This window comes from Monodon monoceros, unplaced genomic scaffold, assembly GCF_005190385.1.
Source record: "Monodon monoceros isolate NGI ecotype Baffin Bay Population unplaced genomic scaffold, NGI_Narwhal_1 Super_Scaffold_6, whole genome shotgun sequence".
NCBI classification, from domain to species: domain Eukaryota; kingdom Metazoa; phylum Chordata; class Mammalia; order Artiodactyla; family Monodontidae; genus Monodon; species Monodon monoceros.
Window position 1 is genome coordinate 75,271,491 of NW_021703783.1, and position 24,027 is coordinate 75,295,517.

Below are 24,027 nucleotides of genomic sequence, written 5' to 3' on the forward strand. Positions count from 1 at the left end.
TCAGCCAACAGTTGGAAGACAGAATAGCCTTTGTTGATAGTTTTCAGATTCAGATTAAACCAAACCTTGTAGTCAGAAGGTTGAGAGCTCAAGAGGAGGAGGGAGGAACTCCAACAACTTGTTGTTTTGCAAAATGCTAGTCCCAATGAAATAGAAGGAAACACTCTATAAGGCATAACCTTGGTCTCCAAAAAGGACACACTAAAAACTGCAGGGATTTAACATGGAAGCCTTATTCATGCTATCTTGGTTAAAATTAATGAGCTGCAAAGAAGCGTTAATTTACCTACAGTGACAAAAAGATTTGGGAGATAGCATGTGAGGATTTTATGTGAGGTTGCAAGAGGATTCAAAGTGATTCCTCAGCAAGCAATACCCAAAAAACTGCAGCAGCCAACTCTAGGTCTAGTAGATACCCTGGTGCTGCAACAAACATTCAGAAGGCTTCAGAAGGCACTGAGTAATTCTCTTGGCAATCATAAATATAATACTGAGTTAGGAAATCCTTTACATAAAAGCAGAAGGGAAATTTATTTTGCCCTTTAATGAAATATTCTATGGATAACCTTGCCTTTTAAGATAATTTATATTTAGTTTAAGCTCAGTCAATAAATGTGTATTTTGAACATCAGGAATGACTTTAATCATAGTGTTAATTTCATTTTACTTCTGCTAATCAATTTTATACATAAAGTAGTTCATATGTTAAACAGTATGTGAACCAAAATTAGGAATATAAACCCTTCCTAATGAGGTACGCTGACAGTTGCTTAAAGAAAAATATACTTTTTTAATTACCAGAGAGGACATAACACAAAGTGGTATTAAAAAACCTTTAAAAAATGATACTATACAATTTCCGCTAATACTGGCTTTGAATTTGTGTTTTTTGGTATGATAATTCCAGTTCATTTAAAAAAATCACAATATTATAGAAAATGTAACATTCTTTTTAGATACAAATACCACCATTGACTCAGAATACTTACAATAGCAAAGGACATCATGTAATATAATGCTTGCCATATTTTGCTTTTTAAAGAAATAATACACTTATGTTTGTGTTGAAATGGTAGTTTTTTAAAAAAAGATTAGACTTAATGTAAAGGCCATAGAGTTGATTATTTGTGCTCCCCTGCAAATGGAAACATCCTTTTTCCTACTCATTGTTGAGTTAGATAAAAATTCAGATTCTATCCCTTTGCTATAATTCCTTGATGATGTAACATTATCTCATACCAAAAGAGGTACATAACAGTAGAAATACTTTTGATAATTTACTGGAATTTCATTTCACAGTTACTGAGGTAGAAACTGGTCATGTGTTTTTCCATTAAAAGATACAAAAATTCATCTAAATGTATTGATTCAAAGACATGCATTTTTTTCACCAGCTGTTTTATAATCATAATTTCCAAACCAAACACTGCATGGAAATTTGCTCCTTGATGTGTGTTTTTTATTTACAAAGACTTACCACTAGTGAGAATGTTACAAAGTAACACTGTAAAACACACTGAGAAAACAGTATGGACTGTGTCACAAACAGCTAGGTACTTTAGAATTCAGTGTGAGTCTCATAAATAACTCTGACCATTAAGTAAACATCAAATTTTTAATAAATAACATACATGAAAAACAAACATTTTATAAAAATTACCTTATACCTAACAAAATAATTTCTTTGATGAAGATTTTGGTTGGATTTATCCTGGCAGTGTTCACTTATATAAAATTTTTGTACTGCATTTACTCTATTCTAATGAAATTCCACCCTTTTGGAATCACACAAGAGATGAAACAAATACAGCTACAATATTGTGCCTTCTTGAAATGCTTCTATCCACCTATAAGAGAAAGTTGTTAGATTTTAAAATAGAATCATCCAATATATGTTAAGACAGTATAGATAATAGCTGTGCCTGTGGATCCAATTACTCTAACAGTATATTTAAGATCTTTCCTATAGCAAATGAGAATTCTGTATGTATAGAACTACCCTTTATTTGGTAATCTGGACCAAACTTTGGCCTGAAAAGTGCATCTCTTACTTCTTTCTCTTTTCTGGCCACACCACACAGCTTGCAGGATCTCAGTTCCCCAACCAGGGATAGAGCCCAGGCCCTGACAGTGAAAGTGCCGAGTCCTAACCACTGGACCACCAGGGAATTCCTGTGCATCTCTTATTTCTTTGAAGCATGAGGAAGGGGCCATTTCATGTAAAGGCTCTATGAAGTTCTACTGATCCCATTTAATTGATTTTGGAAGTGGATATATCTGCAGAGGCCTTTATTTCAACCCCCTTTCTGCCTTTGGGAATACTAGCTCTGTCCCTGTCTCCTCATCTCTTAATTCTACCAACCAGAGACTCCTTGGGCATCTGTAGTCCAGACCTATTCTAATATTTTCAGTGAAAGGGAATCTAGCATCTAGTAGTCTACTCTCAGTTGATCTAAAGTTTGCATGCAATATAAAAGTGTCTCACTTTCATAGAAGTCTTTCTAAAATTCTTTTGCCTCAAAAGTTTTATTTGACAATATACACAGCTACAATTATTCAGAAGACACTTGGAGGTAGTTTCTTTGTACCTCCCCAGTAGTATAATGGCTTCTAAACTTACCATGAACACTTGAAATCATTCAATGTAGTTAGTAAAAGTAGCCTGTAGCAGATTTATCTCACATTTTAAGGATGGACTTTTAAAAAAAATTTTAAATGCAAAAGGCATATAAGTTATACCATAATAAAAAGGCTTTTTAAAAGTCAAAAGTTTCCATTAAAATTAACACATTTTAATATTCTATAATGTGCAAATACAGCAACGCATATGATATTAACCTAAAGAGAAATTTATAAATTAGCCTGTATTAATTCTAAATATCAAGTAAGCTGATACCCTTCACCCAACTACATTTAGCTCTGTCTTGAAGGGCTTTCTATCTTGTCAACTTAATGACATAAAGATATATATTCAAAAGCTTATCAGCTTGATGATGAATTCAGGTAAAAATGATGAGAAATATAATATCCAACAGAATTTTAGGGCAATTACTATTTTATCCAAGTAACTATTTTTTAAAGAAAAAATAGTTGTGTCATAATTTAAAAATATTCTTCAGTACTCAAAAGTACCTGATTATTATTCAGGAACATATGTAATTCTGGTACATTAATTTTAACTACCTAAAGAAATGACAAGCCTGGCTTATTTAAAGTATTCTTTTTGATCTGCATGCACTTTTAAAGCCTATTGAGAAAACATGAGCACCTCTTAGTGAAAACAAAATGTATATTTTGTGAGGCCAAAATGAAAATCAAATGAAAGGGAGGCGAACTGAATTGTTTTGTTCAGAAAGGACCTCAGTTTCACAGAGATATGCTTCTCTATGTTAAGCAATCTTATGACATCTAAATAAATATTCTTGTTGGAATTTTGAAGAGACTATTTCAGCCTTTTCCACCTAAAATGATATCCATTTCTTTCTACTCAGTCATTGGGAACAGCATGGGAGCCTAATGTGTTTGACCTTTTCTCCAAAGGAGTAAGTCAGCAAGCAGCTGTTTAAACCCCTGCTGTTCCATGGCACAATTGAATCATTGGATTGCCAAAGTCCCAGAATGTTTCAAGAGAAGATTCTTAACCTCATTGGAGGAGAGGTCAAATAACCTCAGCTTCCCTTCCTTTCAGCAGAGGAGAATCATGCTGCTTCCTTGAAGGTCATGTGTACACAAAATATTTTGGACAGAACTACCTATTTTCTTTCCCTCTCTGCCTCCTGAAAATATTCCAGATACTCTTGCCTGTCTTTAAAACAATTCTAAAGAGTTTGAATAATACGTTAAATTCTTTCTAAATGGTATGTCTGATTTAAATTCTTCGTTGTTTCCATGCATGGAAGTAGGTTATTTTTAAAATCAATCAGTTAAAGTAACAACTTGAAATCTAATGTATGAAAGAAAAATATGTCTAAATTACTTACTTCTGAGCCGAGTGAGCATCATCTGCTTTGAACACATAAAATAACATGTTTTTGTGCAGTAACTGAAACACTCTCGACTCTGAATTCTCATCTTTGACTTGAGTGACAGTGAATCCTAGTAAAGGTTGACTCTCCAAAGCTGCCACATCCTAAATTTACAAAGACACAAAAGGAGATGGGTTTCTAAATTGATACAAAATTCAGATCTGCAAACTCTTGATCTATATAACTCTAACTTAATTTCAAATACATATATATAAAACAATGGTAATTCTAGCAACTTATTCACCTTTCATTTACTCAACGGTATTTATTGGGACATCCCTGCCCCACCTACACCATGAGCCAGGCACTATGCCAGACAGTTTTCAGCGTGTTCATATCCACTGAATTTCACATAATTTCTCTACAACCACAGGAGGTAAGTAATTATATTACTTTCATTTTATGGATGTAGAAAATGTAGCTCAGAAAGGTGATATACCCCAGTCCCACCGAACCTCTGCCTTTAGTGAAGTAGTCAGTAGTCACATGGCACTCCCCAAACTTACATTTTAACACTATGGAAAATTCCTAACATTTCTGAGTAAGAGCTCTTTAGATACAAAACAAGGACACTGTTCATGTCAAAAATAATAGCAACATCTCCCCCCTCCCAAAGCAAAGTAAAACAAAAAACAGAGACAAAACAAATAAATTAGGTAAACATTGTAATTATTTCCAGGTAGCATTATAAAACAAGACCCTCAAATTATTCATGTTTAGATTTCAGATCTTACCTCACTTGCAGCATACGTATATAGCACTTTATTTTTTATGACAAACCACAAGTGTTTCCAAGGTTTTTTATTGCCCTTTGATCTGTACAAGTAGCCACTCATAGAAGAATCTTCTGTGTTTGCTGATACCTAGGTAAGCAAACCCCACACACAGTTTAATAGTTTTCATACAAAAACAAAATTTAAAATCACAAAATTGCTTTTGATCATTGGTGCTGAAAGCAATAACCATAATAAGAATATCATGTTTCAGAATGAAATTGTTTATTTTCAAAATCTGCTACTGTACAAATTGAATACTGCCATGCCATGAGCATAAAATCCTTCCTTTTAGAAGCAATTCCAGAATTTTACCTGGTTTAACTGTGCTTGCATGTATGTGTTTCTTTGCGGGTTCACCTGTATCTTCTCGGTTGCCAGAAGATGAGTAATAATTCCACATGTCAAAAATGCCTTTTATTTTTATTTAAGATCCATCCACTTTATTTTTTAACATCTTTATTGGAGTATAATTGCTTTAGAGTATTTTTTTTTTTTTTGCGGTACGCGGGCCTCTCACTGTTGTGGCCTCTCCCGTCGCGGAGCACAGGCTCTGGACACGCAGGCTCAGCAGCCATGGTTCACGGGCCCAGCCGCTCCGCGGCATGTGGGATCTTCCCAGACCGGGGCACGAACCCATGTCCCCTGCATCGGCAGGCGGACTCTCAACCACTGCGCCACCAGAGAAGCCCCGCGTTACAGTATTGTGTTAGTTTCTGCTGTACAACAAAGTGAATCAGCTATACATATACATATATCCCCATATCTCCTCCCTCTTGCATCTCCCTCCCACCCTCCCTATCCCACCCCTCTAAGTGGTCACAAAGCACTGAGCTGATCTTGCTGTGCTATGTGGCTGCTTCCTACTAGCTATCTATTTTACATTTGGTAGTGTATATATGTCCATGCCACTCTCTCACTTCGTCCCAGCTTACCCTTCCCACTCCCCATGTCCTCAAGTCCATTCTCTACGTCTGCGTCTTCATTCCTCTGCTGCCCCTAGGTTCTTCATAACCTTTTTTTTTTAGATTCCATATATATGTGTTAGCATACGGCATTTGTTTTTCTCTTTCTGACTTACTTCACTCTGTATGACAGACTCTAGGTCCATCCACCTCAGTACAAATAATTTCGTTTCTTTTTATGGCTGAGAAATATTCCATTGTATATATGTGCCACTTCCATGTCCTGGCTATTGTAAATAGAGCTGCAATGAACATTATGGTACATGACTCTTTTTGAATTATGGTTTTCTCAGGGTATATGCCCAGTAGTGGGATTGCTGGGTCATATGGTAGTTCTATTTTTAGTTTTTTAAGGAACCTCCATACTGTTCTCCATAGTGGCTGTATCAATTTACATTCCCACCAACAGTGCAAGAGGGTTCCCTTTTCTCCACACCCACTCCAGAAAAATGCCTTTTTAAAGTTGTATTTTGGGACAGTATATATTGTTTATTGCTCCTCTTATTTTGGGTGTTAGGGAAAATTACTTAAACCTTTAACTCAGTTTCTGAAATAACTTTCTGGATTTCTGAAAACTTTATCAATAGAAAAGTAAATAGAAAATTCTTTTTTTTTGGCCATGCCTGCATGGCTTGTGGGATCTTAGTTTCCTGACCAGGGATCAAACCCGGGCCCTGGCAGTGAAAGCAGAGAGTCCTAACCACTGGACCACCAGGGAATTCCCAGAAAATTCTATTATTAATGGTGATTTTTTTTTAAAAAAAATATTTATTTATTTATTTATTTATTATTTTTGGCTGTGTCGGGTCTTATTGCGGCACGCAGGATCTTTCGTTGCCGCATGAGGGCTCGTTGCAGCACTCGGGCTTCTCTCTAGTTGTGGCTCTTGGGCTCCAGAGCATGTGGGCTCTGTAGTTGTGGCACGCGGGCTTAGTTGCCCCGCGACATGTGCAATCTTTGTTCCCTGACCAGGGATTGAACCCAAGTCCCCTGTATTGGAAGGCAAATTCTTAACCACTGGACCACGAGGGAAGTCCCTTAATGGTGATTTTAAAGATCAGTTTCTGCTCCCCAAATTTTGGTCTAAAAGAAAAGAAGCTTGTTTTGCTTCATAAAAGGCTGAAAGTGTTTCAATCTCTAGGTAAAAGACACTAAGCCTTCAGTGATTATAATATGGCAATTGAAACTTTTCTCTTTTTAAATATAGGAAAAATAGAGATATAAAAGCCAAGTTTAGGAACTGCCTTATTGGTGGTATGGTGAGCAGACTCCCAAGGTGGCTTCCCACTGAGAATCAGGCTGTTGTAGCATCTCCTCCCCTCCAGTGTGGGCAGGACCTGTGACTGCTCCTAACCAACAAAATATGGTGAAGGTGATGCGCTATCACTCCCATGATTATATTACATTACATAAGACTCCATCTTGCTAGCAGACTGGCTCTAGAGACTTTCTACCATGCTGGCTTTGAAGAAGTAAGCAGACATGTGGGGAGGCCCACGTGGCAAGGAGCTAAGGGCAGCCCCTAAGAGCAGGGTAGGTCTTTCCCTAGTCAGCCCCCAGATGAGAACTCAACACTGGCCAACACCTTGACTGCCGCCCTAAAGAGATCCCATCTAAGCTCCTGAGATAATAAATGTGTGTTATTTTAAGCCACTACATTTGTGGTAATTTGGTACAAAGCAATAGAAGACTAATAGAGATGGGGTCTATGAATTTTAAAGTATATCTCTAATCATGTAGTAATTGTATTAATTTCTTATACATTTCATAAAAAGGATGATATATTGTTTAGTGGAAATTTTATTTATTTATTTATTTATTTATTTATTTATTTATTGATTTATTGATTTATTGATTGATTGATTGATTGATTGGCCATGCCGGGTGGCATGCGGCATCTTAGTTCCCTGACCAGGGATCGAACCCGTGCCCCCTGCATTGGGAGCGTGGAGTCTTAACCACTGGACTGCCAGAGAAGTCCCAAGTGGAAAATTTATATCTAATGTTAAATTAGAAATATCTCTCAAGTGCAAGTAAATTTGTATACAGAAATAACATCCCTGTATAGAACTACTAAGTAATTTTTTAAAAAACTAAAATGTTTACATTCAAAGGAGTTTTCTCTTAAAATGTAGTCACATTGGGATACCCACTATGTACTTATGTTAAGTGTTACTATCATTGCCCAAAATATTTTGTACATTACTCTTTTGGAATATTTTACAATTAATTTATTAGCCATAAAAGATTAATCCCAATACTGAATAGTCATACATAGTCCTCTATTATCTTTTTAAAAGCAAAATTGGTGTTAACCAGCTTAATCACCTAACTGATTCACAAAACTTTCCTTCCAATGATTTATTTAAAAAATAAATGGGTTTCCCTGGTGGTGCAGTGGTTAAGAATCCGGCTGCCAATGCAGGGGACACGGTTTTGAGTGCTGGTCCGGGAAGATCCCACATGCCGCAGAGCAACTAAGCCCGTGCGCCACAACTACTGAGCCTGTGCTCTAGAGCCCACGAGCCACAATTAGTTAGCCCATGAGCCACAACTACTGAAGCCCGTGTGCCTAGAGCCCGTGTTCTGCAACAATAGAAGCCACCGCTATGAGAAGCCCACACACTGCACCAAAGAGTAGCCCCCGCTTGCAGCAACTAGAGAAAGCCATGCACAGCAACGAAGAACCAAAGCAGCCAAAAATAAATAAATAAATTTTTAAAAATAAAAATAAAAAATAAATGAAATCCAACTCAAGAGACGCAGCCCGCCATTACTGAGGGTGCTGAGGCTCTGAATGTATGTAATTCTAAAAAAGAGGAATTTCTAAAAATGTACTGAACATCACTAGAATAAGAACACAACTTCCTAATTCCTCAAAAAGTTAAACATAGAATTACTGTATGATCAAGCAATTTCACTCCTAGGTATATAACCAAGACAAATGGAAACATAAGTCCACATGGAAATCTGCACACAAATGTTTATAGGAGCATTATTCACAATAGCCAAAAGGTGGAAACAACCCAAGTGTCCATCAATCGATGAATGGCTAAGTTGTAGTACATACATAAAAAGGAGTACTATGCAGACATGAAAAGAAACAAAGTGCTGGGCTTCCCTGGTGGCGCAGTGGTTGAGAGTCCGCCTGCCGAGGCAGGGGACACAGGTTCGTGCCCTGGTCCGGGAAGATCCCACATGCCGCGGAGCGGCTGGGCCCGTGAGCCATGGCCGCTGAGCCTGTGCATCCGGAGCCTGTGCTCTGCAACGGGAGAGGCCACAACAGTGAGAGGCCTGTGTATCGTAAAAAAAAAAAAAGAAACAAAGTGCTGATACATGCTATAACTTAGATGAACCTCAAAAACATTGTGCTAAGTGAAAGAAGCCAGACACAAGGGTCATATATTGTATGACTCCTTTTATATGATAGATCCAGAATAGGCAAATACATAGAGCAGATCCATGGTTGCCAGGGGTTGGAGGGAGGGGGTAGTGGGGACTGATTACTTAGCAGACACAGGGTATTCTTATGAGGTGATGAAAAAGTTTTGAAATTGGAGCAATATGGCAGTTACACATCACTGTGAATACACCAAATACTACTGAATTGTATATTTTAAAATGGTTAATTATATGTTATGTGAATTTCACCTCAGTTTTTTAAGAAAAGACAAAAAATACAGCTTTCTGAGGAGACTACTTTGACTTTTATAGCACTTAACTGGATAAATTTCCCCATGTGACCACAAAGGAGCAAGGCAATGGCCCTCAAACTTTAGTACACATATATCTGAATCACCAAGAATGCTGGTTAAAGTTTCTGATTGTGGGTGGGCCCAGGAATCTGCATTTCTATAAGTTCCCAGGCGGTGCTGCTGCCGATCTGGAGGATGCTTTGAGAACCAGTGGAGCCAAGGGAGAAATGGCTGCAGCCAGGAAGGCCTGTTTGTGTGGCTGGGTGAAAAGATGTACAAAAAAGGATTGGAATTAGGTTGAGTCTAGTCTACAGACAATAACGAGTTTTGGTAGCCAGTGCTGTGGAGTTTCGACTAAAGAGGGGAGCACAGGTAAGAATTATATTTATAAAATGTGACATCAGCATGGAGAGGTGAAAAATTACAGAGAGCTTAACATTAACTTGGTTGGTTAAGAACCTTAAGGTTTTTGAATGTACATTTAGATTCAGGAACTGTGTGATGGAAGAAATACAGTTCAGGGGTATTCACTCAGTTGGCTTACCCAGTTCCACATGAAACTTGGCAAATGGAACTGTATGTAAGTCCTATTTTTACTATATGAGATTGGCTATAAATCACTTCCTAGTGTTTCAATGGCCATGATGAAATACAGTCAACTTTACATGAGAAACATGATCCTGGTCAAATTTTTAGAGCTGTTTGCTCTTCCATGATAGAAGACCTCCACAGCAACCAAGCAAGAGAACAGAATTTAAAACTACTCTCCTGGCCACAAAACTAGCATGGGTAGAACTAATTAATAAAAATCAAAATAGGAGTGACCAGAAAGGCAGGACTGTCTGAATTCTTGACACTGGCTGACTGAACACCTGAATTTGAGGAACTGGGATAGGATATCATTGATGCCTGTGGATTTACTCCAGTGGCAGGTCTAACTCTGTAGTCTATTATCACTTAAAATTTTTTTCTTTTTTAAGTTAAAGGAAGAACAACATACTATCAGTGATATCAGCTGTATATAACCAACTAACGCCTATAAAAAACAAGCCATGCAGATGAGTAAATGCTAATAAAATGCCCCAAATATTCTATAGACTTCTTCCCTCTCCTCAAAGGAGAAAGGAAGGGGTCTCCTCAAAGTAATTTTAAAAATTCACACGTGTCCAAGTTATCTTTCCTTTCTATCATTGCTATAAAATGTTCTCCAAACCTTTCAACAGGCATTTTCTAAATGACTCAGGTCATAAGGGAGATCAAGCAAGATAGTGAGGCCTCAACCACATCCATCACCAGTATTAAAATGCATGTCTTAATAGTGGTGGGAAATGACGTCTTCCTTTATGAAAGAAAAATAGTGTATTATAAGTGTATGAATAATTCAGCCTCTATCAGGTTGCAAGTCTAATGGAAACACTTACTTCTTTGAGAGCAGCTGGGATTTTTTTCTGTTTCCTCCCTGATGGAATACTATGTAAGACTGATGATAAGGTGCTTGAAGGAGATTTGTGATTTCCAGGAGATCCAATCTTAGGAGAGTGCTGGTGATCTAAAACAAATCAGGTACACTTATATAACCAATGGTAAGCATTCTGCAATTCAATTTAATCCAAATCAATAAACGTTGTTGCATAAATATCCATGGAAGGATACTTAAGAAACTTATGACACTTCCCCAGGCTGGAAGTTGAGTGGGAGGAAGACTTCCCACTGTCTATGATTTTATACTTTTTCAACTGCAAGCCATATGAACGGATTGACCTTTTGTGCCTTAAGAATTCTGAAACATGTTTATGTACTACCAACTTTAAAAAAAATTGAAAAAATTTCCCTCCTGACTTTAAAAAAACCCAAACAGACAACATCATTTAGTATATAGATACAAATAATATTACAATGAACAAAATGCTAGAAAAGGGACTATAAGACAAGATGAGGAGTAATTAATTTTCACTGCAGAGGTTCAAGGAAAGCTGGGAAAAGAATGAGAGTTTTGAGTTAGCATTAAGGTATAAGTAGGAGTTTGCCAAGCTAAAAAGCGGAGGAAGAACACTCCATGAAGACAAGTCAGCATAAGCAAAAGCACACAGATATGAAATTAGTTCATCTATTTGGAGGTGAGGCTGGGAAAAAAATGGCTGGTTCTAAGGACTGTCTTTTAGGCAGTAGGAAATCAAAGAAAGGGCTTTTGGGCTGGGAAGTAACACGGGCAGACTGAATTTAGAAAAATAAATCTGGCAGTAGGAAAGAGGAAGGATTTGCAGCAGAAAAACCTGTTAAGAAATTAGGACAGTAGTCCACATGAAAGATAATGAAGGCTTTGTTAAGGCTGAGGTGGATAAATAATTCAAGAGCAAGACAGGTTTTTCAAACATAAATTTGACAAGATTTACTGACCAAATGGGTGTGTGATGAGGGAGGAGTATTCAAAAATGAATTTTGAATGTTTGAGCCTATATTATATACCCAGAGAACAAAGGGAGAACATAAGGGTGGCAAAAGATTAGATGGATGTGTCTTTTTGGAAAATGTATACAGATAATAACAAACGATTCCTCTATAAATATATGGATTCTGAAATGGCATGTCATCTAGTTATATTCATTTAGATATTCTCATTGATGATGAAAAGCTATTCTTCATCAACATGAAGGATAATCTTTTAAAAATTTAGATCCTTTAAGTTTCAGGATCTCGTCCCAAAATATAGACCTGAACTGCATTCACCTTAACTGTAGGGATGGATACTTGCAAATAACGAACAGGCAGATTTGATTTATCATTTTGTAGTTGGCGAAAAGCTGCACATTTAGATGTAAAATAAAACCTCACTACATCAGTCCAAGTGATTAGAATAAGGCTAACAAAGTGCCACCTAGTATGTTTCCATAGAGAATTACTTTACTAATAGATAAAAATGATTTGTAATGAGCACACATTTGTGAAACTAGAAACTTGAAAATTATTTGGAAGTTAAAGTTCCCCTGTAACTACTCCAAGCATTTTATCCTGTGATTACATTTCTACAATCAGGATCCTCAGCAAAACCGTTTTCAGAGTAAAAATAAGTTTCAGTCCAACCTTCCTTGGAATTACCACAAAATATGAGTTAAGAAAGCTTCACTAAGTTAAGAAAGCAAGATACTTAATATTTTGAGAGAAGTATCACCAATCATATTGCTAATGTGCCTAAGATGATTCTTTCAGAAGGTTGTCTGAAAGTATCTGGGGAATAATGGAATTTTCAATTAAATCTTTACTTATATATTACCTAATTTCTGCAGTTCTTGGAAACAATGTTCACATACTCTTGCTGGTTGATTTTTCAGGTAATCTAATCCATATTTATTTGATGAACAAGCTTGGCATACAATCTGAAAACACATTGGAATTATTTCATTTAGAATAACCTTTGTATCTAAACCATCAGTTATGTTACAATTTATAGTTCTGTCTAGTTTTCAAAACCTTTTCATAGTCACTGAGTCTGAATAAAAATTCAGTGGAGCTCAGGCATGTAGGGAACTCACACACAATACCACACTTGAAGAGGCCACAGATTATTACTGAGTGCTTACTACAGATAATAATATACTAAAGGAGTTAACATGTGCAAAATGTTTAGAATAGTGCCCGGTGCATAGTAAGTCCTGTGTTAGCTGTATTTATCATCTTCGTCATCATCGTCATTATCATCGTCACTCCTGCAACTATGAACACCTCTGCCGTGCCTCTTCCCAGTGTCTGGCCCAAATTAAATGCTGTCTAAATAAGACCCATTAAATCTTTATAGTAACTCTCTGATGTCATTGTTACGATGCTCATTTTACTAATAACATCACAAAGACTCAGAAACATCACTAGTGATAACTTCAACACTGAAAGTTTCCTCCTACTAAGAACTTAGTATTTAGATAAATGCAGTTTCAATAATTATCTGTAAATGTGAGCATCTATTTAATTTGAATTTATTAGTTTTTTAAAAAATGAACATGATCTATTATTGACATTCTGAAGTAATCTTGGGCTAGGAAGAGCTAAGTTCCCTAATAAGATTGCCTTGTGCCTAAATATGTAGAGGAGATATCACCTACGATTCAGTGTCTCCCCCGACCCCCAATGGTTTACAAGGAGAAACATGCTTCTTCGTTAGGTACAGCTTAGAGCTATTGAGAATCACAAGGGAGGTGAGTGTGATCCTCTCTAACCTTTCCACAGGCCCGACAGTGATGTCGTCTCCAGGTCAGAGTAAATTCACTTGTGCAGATCATACACATCGTAGCTCTGGTATCAGGAATCCAGATGGGAGCCTTGGATCCAAGAGGACTAACTTCGTCTTTATTTTCTGAGTCGGCCTGTGGAAGAACGACTTCTGCTTATCTCTATGCACACTGCCTGCTACAGCATCAAGCCTTTTTATTTGGACTGGCAGCTCACAATGCTGATGGTATCATTAAGGATGTGGATGAAATATGAGCTATCATATTTTTCATGTTATTAGGATATTAAGATTAGCTACATTCCAACAATCCTCTAGTGCAAAATTAACTTTAAAAGATGCCTGAGGTAGTGCAATAACAGCCAATTAGTTTCTTCCTTAAACTATATTGTATTTTCTACAATGAGGTTTTATAACTAGAAAAAATATGAATGCACTATATGCTATCATAGACTTGTAGTTAGACATTAACAGAATGAATATTTAGCTCTGAAATTACGCACGCACCTCCAATCCTTCTGTGAAACACATGTTGCTTTTCTAAACGCCTGGGAAAAGTTTCTTTAAGGTAAAAACTATTTGAAATGCACTGCAAAAACATAAGAAGGAAAAGACAATACCTCATCAAGACTCCTACTGGGACAGAATGTGATTCTTTTCTTGGCATACTCTTCTATTGACCTGGAAATTGCTTCTAGCCATTCATCCCTTTCTGGGGCAGAACTGTTGGGGGCAAAAGAAAGTTCTATCAACCAGATGTCAGCTTTTATTCTTTGCCTTTTTCTTACGTCTTTTCCTTCTGCCATGGCAACAGATTCCACCACCCTCCAACAATGCTAGTCCCAGGCAACAACTCTGAGGTTTACGTGCACAAATAATCAGAGCAGGCATTAGAGAACACATGGCATTTTAGCAAACACAATGCTTTTTTTCTTTCCAAAAATACCGCTTTCTACTGAATGGCTTTTGAAGTCTCCTAAATTTGGAGGTATTTTTGTTTGGTTTAAAGGCTATTCATGCAATTAATAGTTATGATTATTTATATAACCAAGGAGTTTCCTGAGATATAATCCTAGAATTTAAAAATATTCCAAGAAATCAAGTTTCAAATCCAAATTTACAGCACAGAATACTAAATATTTTTAGGTTACCAAATATTCTAGAAAGGGCACTGGAGTAAAGGAAACATATTTTTGGTGTCATAAATAGATGTTGAAGGAGTGGTTAATAAGGGAAATAGCCTTCAGTGGTTGTTAGGGTTCCTCTACCTATTCGGCCCATCACATTTTCTGTTCTTAACCCTCAGTTCATCAGGAGCTATGCGACTCGAATGTAGATGGAAATGGGCGAAATAGGGGGAAAGCCTGCTCAGAAAAACACATTCTTGTCCTCTGTTTTTGCAACCACACCTCCCTCTAAAAAAAATTCTATGGTAACTCAGAATCATCACTGGTATCGCCCATTTTGTTTTGCATACTCAAGAGGGAGAGGCACATTTTAGGTATTGTGTGTGTATGTGTGTGTGTTTGTAGAGAGACAGAATTTAATAATAAATTTAAATCTCTATCATGATAAAACCCATCATAATAATGGGAATGTGATTGTATAAGAAAATGTACACTTTCCTTTTTTTAAGAGAAGCATATACTAAAGTAGGTAGGAGTAAAATGACCTGATATTTGCAATTTGTTTTGAAGTACTTTAGAAAACAGGAAAATTTGTGGCAGAATCTTGGTAATTTTTGAGTCTGGGTGACTGAATATGCAGTTTCATTGTATTATTCACTCTAATTTTAAGTATATTTTAACTTTGAAATAATGACTCTAAAATGAAAAATTCCATCACAAAAAATGATACAAATAGGCCTATTTTGATGAATCCAGAGCAGGTCAAGGAGCTAACTTTAAAAACCACTCGGGCTTCCCTGGTGGCACAGTGGTTGAGAGTCTGCCTGCCGATGCAGGGGACATGGGTTCGTGCCCCGGTCTGGGAAAATCCCACATGCCGCGGAGCGGCTGAGCCTGCGCGTCCGGAGCCTGTGCTCCGCAACAGTGAGAGGCCCGCATACCTCAAAAAAAAAAAAAAAAAAAAAACCACTCACCTTCCCCACAATAATCCTTCTCAGAAATGTATCTTCCTGCTAAATGGCTTCAGTGCCTTTTAGAAAATGCACTCATATGGATGTTAAAAGGAAGATATCCAGTTTACAAATAAGATTTTAAAACTAGTATATTTCTCAAAGTTTCATTATATACCAAAACCAAAATAAAATGGGACAGCCCCTCTCTCTGTAAACCAAACAAAACCTGCCTCAGTTACCTCTACTACCCTATCATCGCTGCCCCAACTAGCTACCACTGACTTAACACTTACTACGTATCAGCCAACTATGCTGAATGCTTTCTTTGCAAATATCACTTCTCATCCTCAGAGGTACCCCATGGAATATACATTGGATCTTACACCCCATTCCCCCAATCCCAACGTCACACACCATCACCATTTACAGAAAAGCCATGTGAGGATCTGAACTGTTAGATAATTTGCTTTAGATAACAGGCTCTGTACTCAATGGTGACTTGGTATCAGGTCCAAGTGTGGCTAAGGATGGAACGCTTCACCACCATGTCACCTCTGGCCTCTGTTCCTGTTCTCTGAAGGACTACGCTATGAGAACACAGGCTCAGGTTCCAAGTAAACATTCATAAAATATTACTGTCTCCCCTGCCCTCTCTCCCTCCCCAACTTTTCACTGGAAAAAGTAACAGAAAGTCAAGAGGCAGATGGCTAATTTGAGGATTGCCGTCTGATTTTTCTGGAGCCCTGGGAGCACGCGGAATGTGACTCGACTGTGCAAATCATGTCACATATGCTGTTCTTTCATTTAATCATTCCTGGCTCTCTCTTGTGTGGGGTTCTGCCAAACAATGTTTATCAGCTGATAATACATTTCTCAGAGACCACACACACTTGCCTACAGCATCGAGTGGAGACGTTCTAGCTCTGCCTTTGTGACATGGCTAGTACAAGAATCAGCATCTTCCTCACAGAAAAACACAGTTAAGCCAAGTATTCTTTTCTTTATGGAATGTGGACATTACCAGATAGCAAATTTGCATTAAACAAGCACCATTTCCCCAATGAATGGAAATAATTTCTAAGGGAAAAACTCTCCAACAGAAGAGATTTCTGGTGTGTTAGACCTTGCCACACTATTTACTTCTTGTGTTAACTGTGGGATGCAACTCTGAGGTCCAAAGGCCACATCACTTCAGTTTATTTGAGTAACATTTACTGGGAGCCTTCTATGGGCCAGGTACTACGCCATGAAGTGGGCACACAAAGTACACTTCACTTGCAAGGGCTCACATCTAATTGACGTGAGACATAAAGTCAGGTAAAAATTACCGTATGATATAATAAATGTAAGATAGATAAGTGACATAGAAGTAGTTAATTACCTTATTTGGGTAGCAGGGAAGGCTTTGCAGAGGTGATGACTAAGGTACTATTGGAACAACTACAGGTGTTTGACAGGGAACTCTGCGGTCTCCCTGTGCACCCTCAGCCAGTCTCCTAGCTTTGGTCATCATCTCGAGGCTGATGACTCCTCGGGATATGCCTCTAGTCCAGTCTTCCTTCTGACATCCAGCTCCTGACATCAACTGCCTCCTTGATGACCCCATTTTGATGATTTATAGGCACCACACATTCAATATGCACATCTGAACCTAAATTCCTGATTTTTCTCCTAAAGCTGCACCTTTCCCAGTTTTCCTTATCACAGCAATCCAATACGCTGTACAGGCTGGAGGCTCACTTCTTCTGCCTCTCTCTGTCCCATTACTCGTCTCCTTCAGTTCCCCTCCCAAACCATCCTCCACAGAGCAACCAGATATTCTTTTAAAAAATGCCAAAATGATCACATCATTCCCTTGTAGAAACCTTTCAGTGGTTTCCTGTGGCTCTTAGGCCAAAGACCAAAATCCACAAGACGGTTCTGCATAATCTTTCTCCCTGGCCCTCCAGGTTTATCTTGGGTCACTCTCCCTCTCATTTGCTATGTTCATGACACACTGGCCTTTTAGTTCTTTGAATACACCATGTCCCTTTCCACCTCAGGGCCTTTGTACACACTGTTCCTAATGGCCAGGAGCCTCCTCCTTTTCTCTCTGCCTAGCTATCCAACACCTACTTATCCTTCTTAACTCAATAGACACAGGACTTTAGGGAAGCTACCCCTAACTGCCCTTTTTCCACCAAATCTAATTTAAGATCCCTTGTCTTACAGCCTCATAGCACCTGGTAGTTTCCCTGTATACTACTTAATCTCCCTGATAATTGACTGTGGTAATACTTGCTAAGTGTACGTCTTTCCTAATGGACTGTAAGCTCAGGGAAGGAAAGGCCCTTTTCATTGTCCACTGTATCCTGATGCCTAGCAAAATGCCTGGCCCAGGGTAGACGCTCCATATTACTTCTTGAACAAAGGGATGCATTCTAGGTGGAGGTAGCCACCTGTGCAAGGAAGAAGGATGTGAAGTAGGCTGGCATGCATCGAGAATCATTAGCAGATCCATGCTGATGGAACATGCCATGCTTTGGTGGGGTTGGTGACACGGAGAGTGAATGGAGATCAGGCTGGTGAGGCAGATAGGAGCAAGATCACAAGAGGCCTCCATCCCTTTTTTACCTGTTACACAGTACCTCAGTGTGGTTGGGGGAATTCAGAAGGAGAGCCTGGCATATGGGTGGCATTTAGTATGTGTTTGTTCCCTTTCTTGCATACCACCTTAACCCTCCTGTGGAAATTTACTTTTCTTTTATCAACAACTTTCCAGTTTTATCATTCTCCTGCATACCCCACATTCACTCCATCCTGATTGGCTCTACCTGATTGAACCATTTCTTACAGCTATAGCCCAGACATCACCATCTACAACCTCCTACCTGGTCTTCCAACTTCTACTCTAGTCTCTGGTGGTCTACTTCTACAAGGCAGACAGTGTGTGCTTTTAAAAATAAAAATGAGGTCACACCAATTCTTAGCTTAAAACCTTTGGATGGTTTCCCATCATACTTAAAAATCCAATGATCTTACTAAGGTCTAGGAGGCCCATCTGAAAAAACACTTGACATCCAGATATTTACCTGATAGGCAGCCAAAGAAAGAAAGATCAACCATCATTTCCTGAATTGTTTAATTTTTAATAAACAGAATTTTGTTTTTATAAAAGCCTATTTTAGTTAGAAAACTTAAGTGCAACTGAAAACTTAACTTCCCTATAGGCATGTCCTCTTCGGATCTTTGAAAATAACTCTTGATTTTAAGAACCAGGCTTAAGTATTTGCCAGGAGCCTGATGTACAGGGACTTGATGTTCTTTGCACTTTTGTTCAAACTCAAGAAAGAAAGAAAAGGGTATAGTTCCAGGTGATCAAGCATTTACTTTTTTTTTGGACGTATGGGATCCTCGTTCCATGACCAGGGATCAAACCCATGCCCCCTACAGTGGAAGTGCGGAGTCCTAACCACTGGGCCGCCAGGGAATTCCCCTACTTTCACTCTCTAAATACTGATCTGGAGGATGCTTCAGGTGCCCCCTCCCTTGACGGAACTCTGCTTGCTTTCGCTGGTAGCTGGGAAGCACTTGACAAACCCTGAATACAGGAATTTGTCTTCTCCTATCATCCTGAGATTTGGTGTCAGGCAGCAGTGGCCATTCCATTTCAGAAGAGTGACACGACCCAGGGAGATGCTCTTGCGGTCTGATTTGGGAAGTTAGCACATTTGGTCTGAGTCCTTGACATCCACAGACATAGGCAATATCAGAATGGTTAAAAGCATGAATTTTAGTGTCAGATTCAAATTTCAGCTCCCCTGCTCTGCTACGTAACAGCTGGTTGGCTTTTTTCACCATAAAATGGGTATAATAGTAGTAACTTACCTTAAAAGGTTATTGTGAAGATTTGATGAATTAATACACAGAAAGTGCTTAGGACAGTAGTCCCTGGCACAAAGTAAGCGCTACATCAATGTTTGCTCTATTTTTATTATGTCAAAGGTGAGATCTGAGAGCCGCCCAGACTTGTTATGCAGATTCAGCAATGCAGCAAGCTGTGGCTGTTGGCGGCTCTCCCTTCACCAGTCAAATCCTCCCACACATGCACTTCTACCACTCAGCCAAAACTGAATAATATGCGTGTATGAGTCACACAGCCCCAGGTTTCCTCAGTACTTGATTTACATTATGGTAATATATTTTGACTTACACATATGTCACTGTAGGTTCTGATTTGAGGCAATGTGGTATGTCATAATAACAACAGATTTAAAAGCAGAAAGTTTCTACCTGTATCCTGACTTTGCCAGCTATGCATCCTTAAGAAAGCAACTCAATTTTTCTGTAACTTAGTCTTCCTCCTTTTTATGACACCTACCTCAGTAGATTTGTTATGACCTCTGAATGCTACACGAACACTTCCTAGTAAACTATAAAGCACTAGATGTTTTTAAAAACATTACGTATCACTGTAAAATGACTTGAAATAACCACTTTAAAAAAATGATCAGCAAAGCACTTTTCGGCATTATTATTCCGTTCAGAGGAACATTTTAGTCTTTGTACTTCTAGCACACTATTGCATCAGCTCTTAGACATCCCACCTACATGGTAAATCAAGAGTAAACTGCATGGTATTAGGAGAGAAAAGAAAGGAAATAAAATAAGTTTACTAGTTAACCTAAATGTGAAAACTGCTGGAAAATGTTTGACTCCGCAATACTGACAAATGTTCACCTATACATTTTTAAAATTTACCTGGCTGAGAGTATGAAGGAACGTTCTACACTTTCAATCTTTAGTTCATTCTGATATGCCTCTTGGGTAGGTTTTCTGACCTGGAAGAAAACAAAATGATTGAACAGACTCATCCAATTGAAAACCTCACTGCTGAAGCATAGCTAAAATTGCCCAATGCCCCCACTGCTGACAGCCACCCCCAGCCTTCATATCCAGCTTGATCTACCATCACTCTCCCTCATCTGCTCTGTGCTCCAGATGAATTTAAATACCCACATACAAGAAGGCCCAACTTACCCACCTTCAGGCCTTTGCTCACACTATTCCCTGTACCTAGAATGCCTTTCCCTACATCTCAGCGGGGCCAAATGTGACCAATTCTGTAAGGCTCTTGGCTCTTCCTCCAAAAAGACTTCCTCAAGTCTCCCTCTTCCTAACTACCACCAATCCCTCTACCATGTCCCACCAAAAGCTGCACGTTCTTTATTTTCTGAGCTCCCACAAACTTTAACTGTGCCTTTATAGTGATATGTATTACTATCTATTTTATAGGTATTGATATGCAGCGTATTAGCTTCCCAACTAGTTGCTAAACTCCTGGAGGGATTGGAGTAGAGGTGGAGACAAAAGAATCATGCTTCAATTCATCTTTATATTTTTCACTAAACCGATAACACATTTTGTTTACAGTAGTTCTCAGTATAGTAGTTCTCAATATCTTATGACTCAATTAATGTATGAGGGAACAAATAACTACAAAAATGAATAAATGAACAGTAACACATGGAGAGAGAAGAGATAGGGATATGAGAAGATGATTATCTTAGGGCTTTTTCTCTAAATACATTTGGGTAAAAAAATATCTTCTGCAAAAAAAAAAAATATATATATATATCTTCTAACAGATGCACAGACCTTCATTCCTGCCAATGAGAGCATGTTGTTCAGTTTGTACATCCCGGACTGCACCGGTGTTGTATACAACAGAGCATCATTAAACTGAAAGTAGAAACATTTCATAGGACAAAGTAAAGCAACAAATTTCAGCTACAAAGATATTGGTAAGATACAGGAATAAAGGAACAATATTACCTCTTTGTTTAAAACTCTGAATATAATACTTATATTCTGCTTATAAAACCAGAACCACCTAGAATGTTCTATTAGAATATTACTAGAAGGCAACTTCTAGAAAATGGGCTTTCTTTCCAAGTTCTGTAACAGATTTAACGTTTTCTGAATTCTAAACCCCACCTAAGGTATTATAATCTGCCAAAACAAATCACTGATTGAATCAATTTTTCCAAATCAGAGATGAAATAAACTAAATTCAAAAAGGAAGTGAATTTCTAGTTATGTATCATACAAGACTTTGTTTCCTATACTTGACATGCAAACAAGCAATCCAGCCAGTCAAAGATCCTACTAAAACTGCTGTCTGAATGTGCCAATCTTATCTGTCCTGAACAACCGTCTCCTTTCATTAAGCAATTATCCCTGCCTCGGGCTCAGCAGAAACACACGTGGCCACTTACCAGGAAAAACATTCGGGGCTGCATGACTTTCCGAGATAGCTTCATCAGAATTCCTTCTTTGAGAAAAACCTGATTCATCCAAACAAACATCCATTTAGTACCCTCCCAACACAACTACAATATACATATACATGTAATTTCCTTTTCGACCTTCGTTCCCCAGAATTATTTTGTGTGGAGGCTGGGAAGACATAGTTTCCTTGTTACTTTTTACAGCCGTGGCTTCTTTTTAAACCCTGTAAATCATTTAGGAATTGGATAAGCCAGCAGAGTTTCATAACTCCAATACTGAGCCCAGGGGTACCATATGGTTTGAAATGTAATTGACTGAGTGTGTACTCGATCTTGAGGCATAGCCAACATCCTGACAATTGCACTTTGTAATTTCCCTGAATTCATTCCCTCAGTCACTTTTGTGCTCTATGAAGAACATCAAAATACCAATTTTGTCCCAACCCTCATAATCTTCTCTTACATTAAAGATTTTAATTGAAATTGTCTTTAAAGCTGTGTGAGGTCAGCTAGTATTACACAATAAAATGATCCTATTTGATCAGATACTCTGTGGGGTCCCTTGCCGTTCTCCTAATTGAATTGGACTTCTTGTCACAATGACTTAAATCATGAATGTTTTGAAAGGATAGAATGAACTTAGTTGATCCAGATTGGGTCACTGAAGAGTAACAATAACAAATAACCTATTTTCATAACTCAAATGAAAATAGCTACAAACGGTGCCTAAATCCATTGTATTAAGTTTGCAAAATGCAGTCTAAAACACTTACCCGTCCAGGCTGAACTATTTCATGGTGTCCATTTAAGCTGTACTGAATTTGCATAAGTTTCTGAAAGTTGTCCTACAGAAAGAGAATGCACAGCATATGAAGGCACGGGCTCCCAGGTTCAACAGTACAGCAGCCGTTGAAATGAAGATACTTACTCCTTGCTTCATGGTGTCATTGGCATGGTTGGCTACCTCTATAACAACGGCAAGGGCATCTAAAATATGTAGGAACAGAAGGGGCATTCAATCACTATCATTACCAATGAATTGCAACACTGAGCAACTCCAGACAACAAGACGGCTAGTTCACAGCCACGGACCACTGCAGGAGATCAGTTAACTGTGAGTGGGCAGAAATATACGCGATGCGGTTCGATGAGAACAAAACCAAGGAAAAACAGTACTTATGAAACAATGAGCCAAAGAAAGACTCTAAAGATACATTACAGACCATGTGTATCAATAGTATGAACATCAGGGTTGTTTTGTGCTGAGAGCTGATTATTCTGTTGAAGTTTACGAGGATGAATAGGATTTTACCTGGAAGCTGAGGACCATTCCAGGATAAACTGCCTTGGGAGAGAAGGATCCTGGGATAGGAAACCAGAATTATGAGGACCAGCTATTTAAGAGGGTCAGGGCTTAGCTGCCTTCTCTTAGTCTGATCCCAAGAGGGAAGAAATGCCACAAGGAAGCATACTAGACCTTAGGAAATTACATACTTTATTTTGTGAGTTGGGTTATTTAGCTTCACCTGTGTTTTATTCTTTTTATTAACCTCTTGCCTTTATTAAATGTTTTTGAATGCTTCAGTCTTGTCATCTTCATAACTAGATATAAAGGAAAAAGTCTGTACTTTGTCCCTTTTGGGCTACAGTTGTTCTCAATTCAAGACAATAGTGTTCCCCTAGGGACACTTGGACATGTATAAGATAATTTTCGGTTGTCACAATGACTGGGAAGGTCCACTGGCCTTTAATGGGTAGGAGCCAGGGATGTTAAACATCCTGCAATGCTAATTAGAAATCCACACAAAGACGGTTATCTGGTATGACAGAAGCCCTACGATTGAGAAAAACTGGTAAGAGTGTTAAAGAAGGAAGCATGCCCTTCTGAGGCTGGTGTGGCAATGACAGTAATCGTCACTAAAAGGACTATTAAAAAAAAAAAATCAATTTCCAGAAAGGGTTTGAGGTGTTTTGGTCCAGCTACTATACCTACCAAGGGAT

The 24,027-nt window shown here is 38.3% G+C and overlaps 1 protein-coding gene across 2 annotated transcripts in view; it reads right to left on the reverse strand.

The window, feature by feature from the left end:
* Positions 1-765: 765 nt before the first annotated feature.
* Positions 766-24,027, reverse strand: part of FGD6 (FYVE, RhoGEF and PH domain containing 6) — a 105,989-nt gene continuing 82,727 nt past the window's right edge. For both annotated transcript variants that reach the window (XM_029206108.1, XM_029206107.1), the window contains exons 10-21: positions 22,955-23,013; positions 22,800-22,871; positions 22,015-22,083; positions 21,395-21,478; positions 20,498-20,577; positions 14,298-14,400; positions 13,667-13,813; positions 12,730-12,832; positions 10,880-11,007; positions 4,760-4,888; positions 3,981-4,129; positions 766-1,847 (exon numbers count right to left, since the gene is read on the reverse strand). In XM_029206108.1, coding sequence (XP_029061941.1) covers positions 1,811-1,847; positions 3,981-4,129; positions 4,760-4,888; positions 10,880-11,007; positions 12,730-12,832; positions 13,667-13,813; positions 14,298-14,400; positions 20,498-20,577; positions 21,395-21,478; positions 22,015-22,083; positions 22,800-22,871; positions 22,955-23,013 — 1,160 coding nt within the window. In that variant the 3' untranslated portion in view covers positions 766-1,810. The remainder of the gene's footprint in view (positions 1,848-3,980; positions 4,130-4,759; positions 4,889-10,879; positions 11,008-12,729; positions 12,833-13,666; positions 13,814-14,297; positions 14,401-20,497; positions 20,578-21,394; positions 21,479-22,014; positions 22,084-22,799; positions 22,872-22,954; positions 23,014-24,027) is intronic.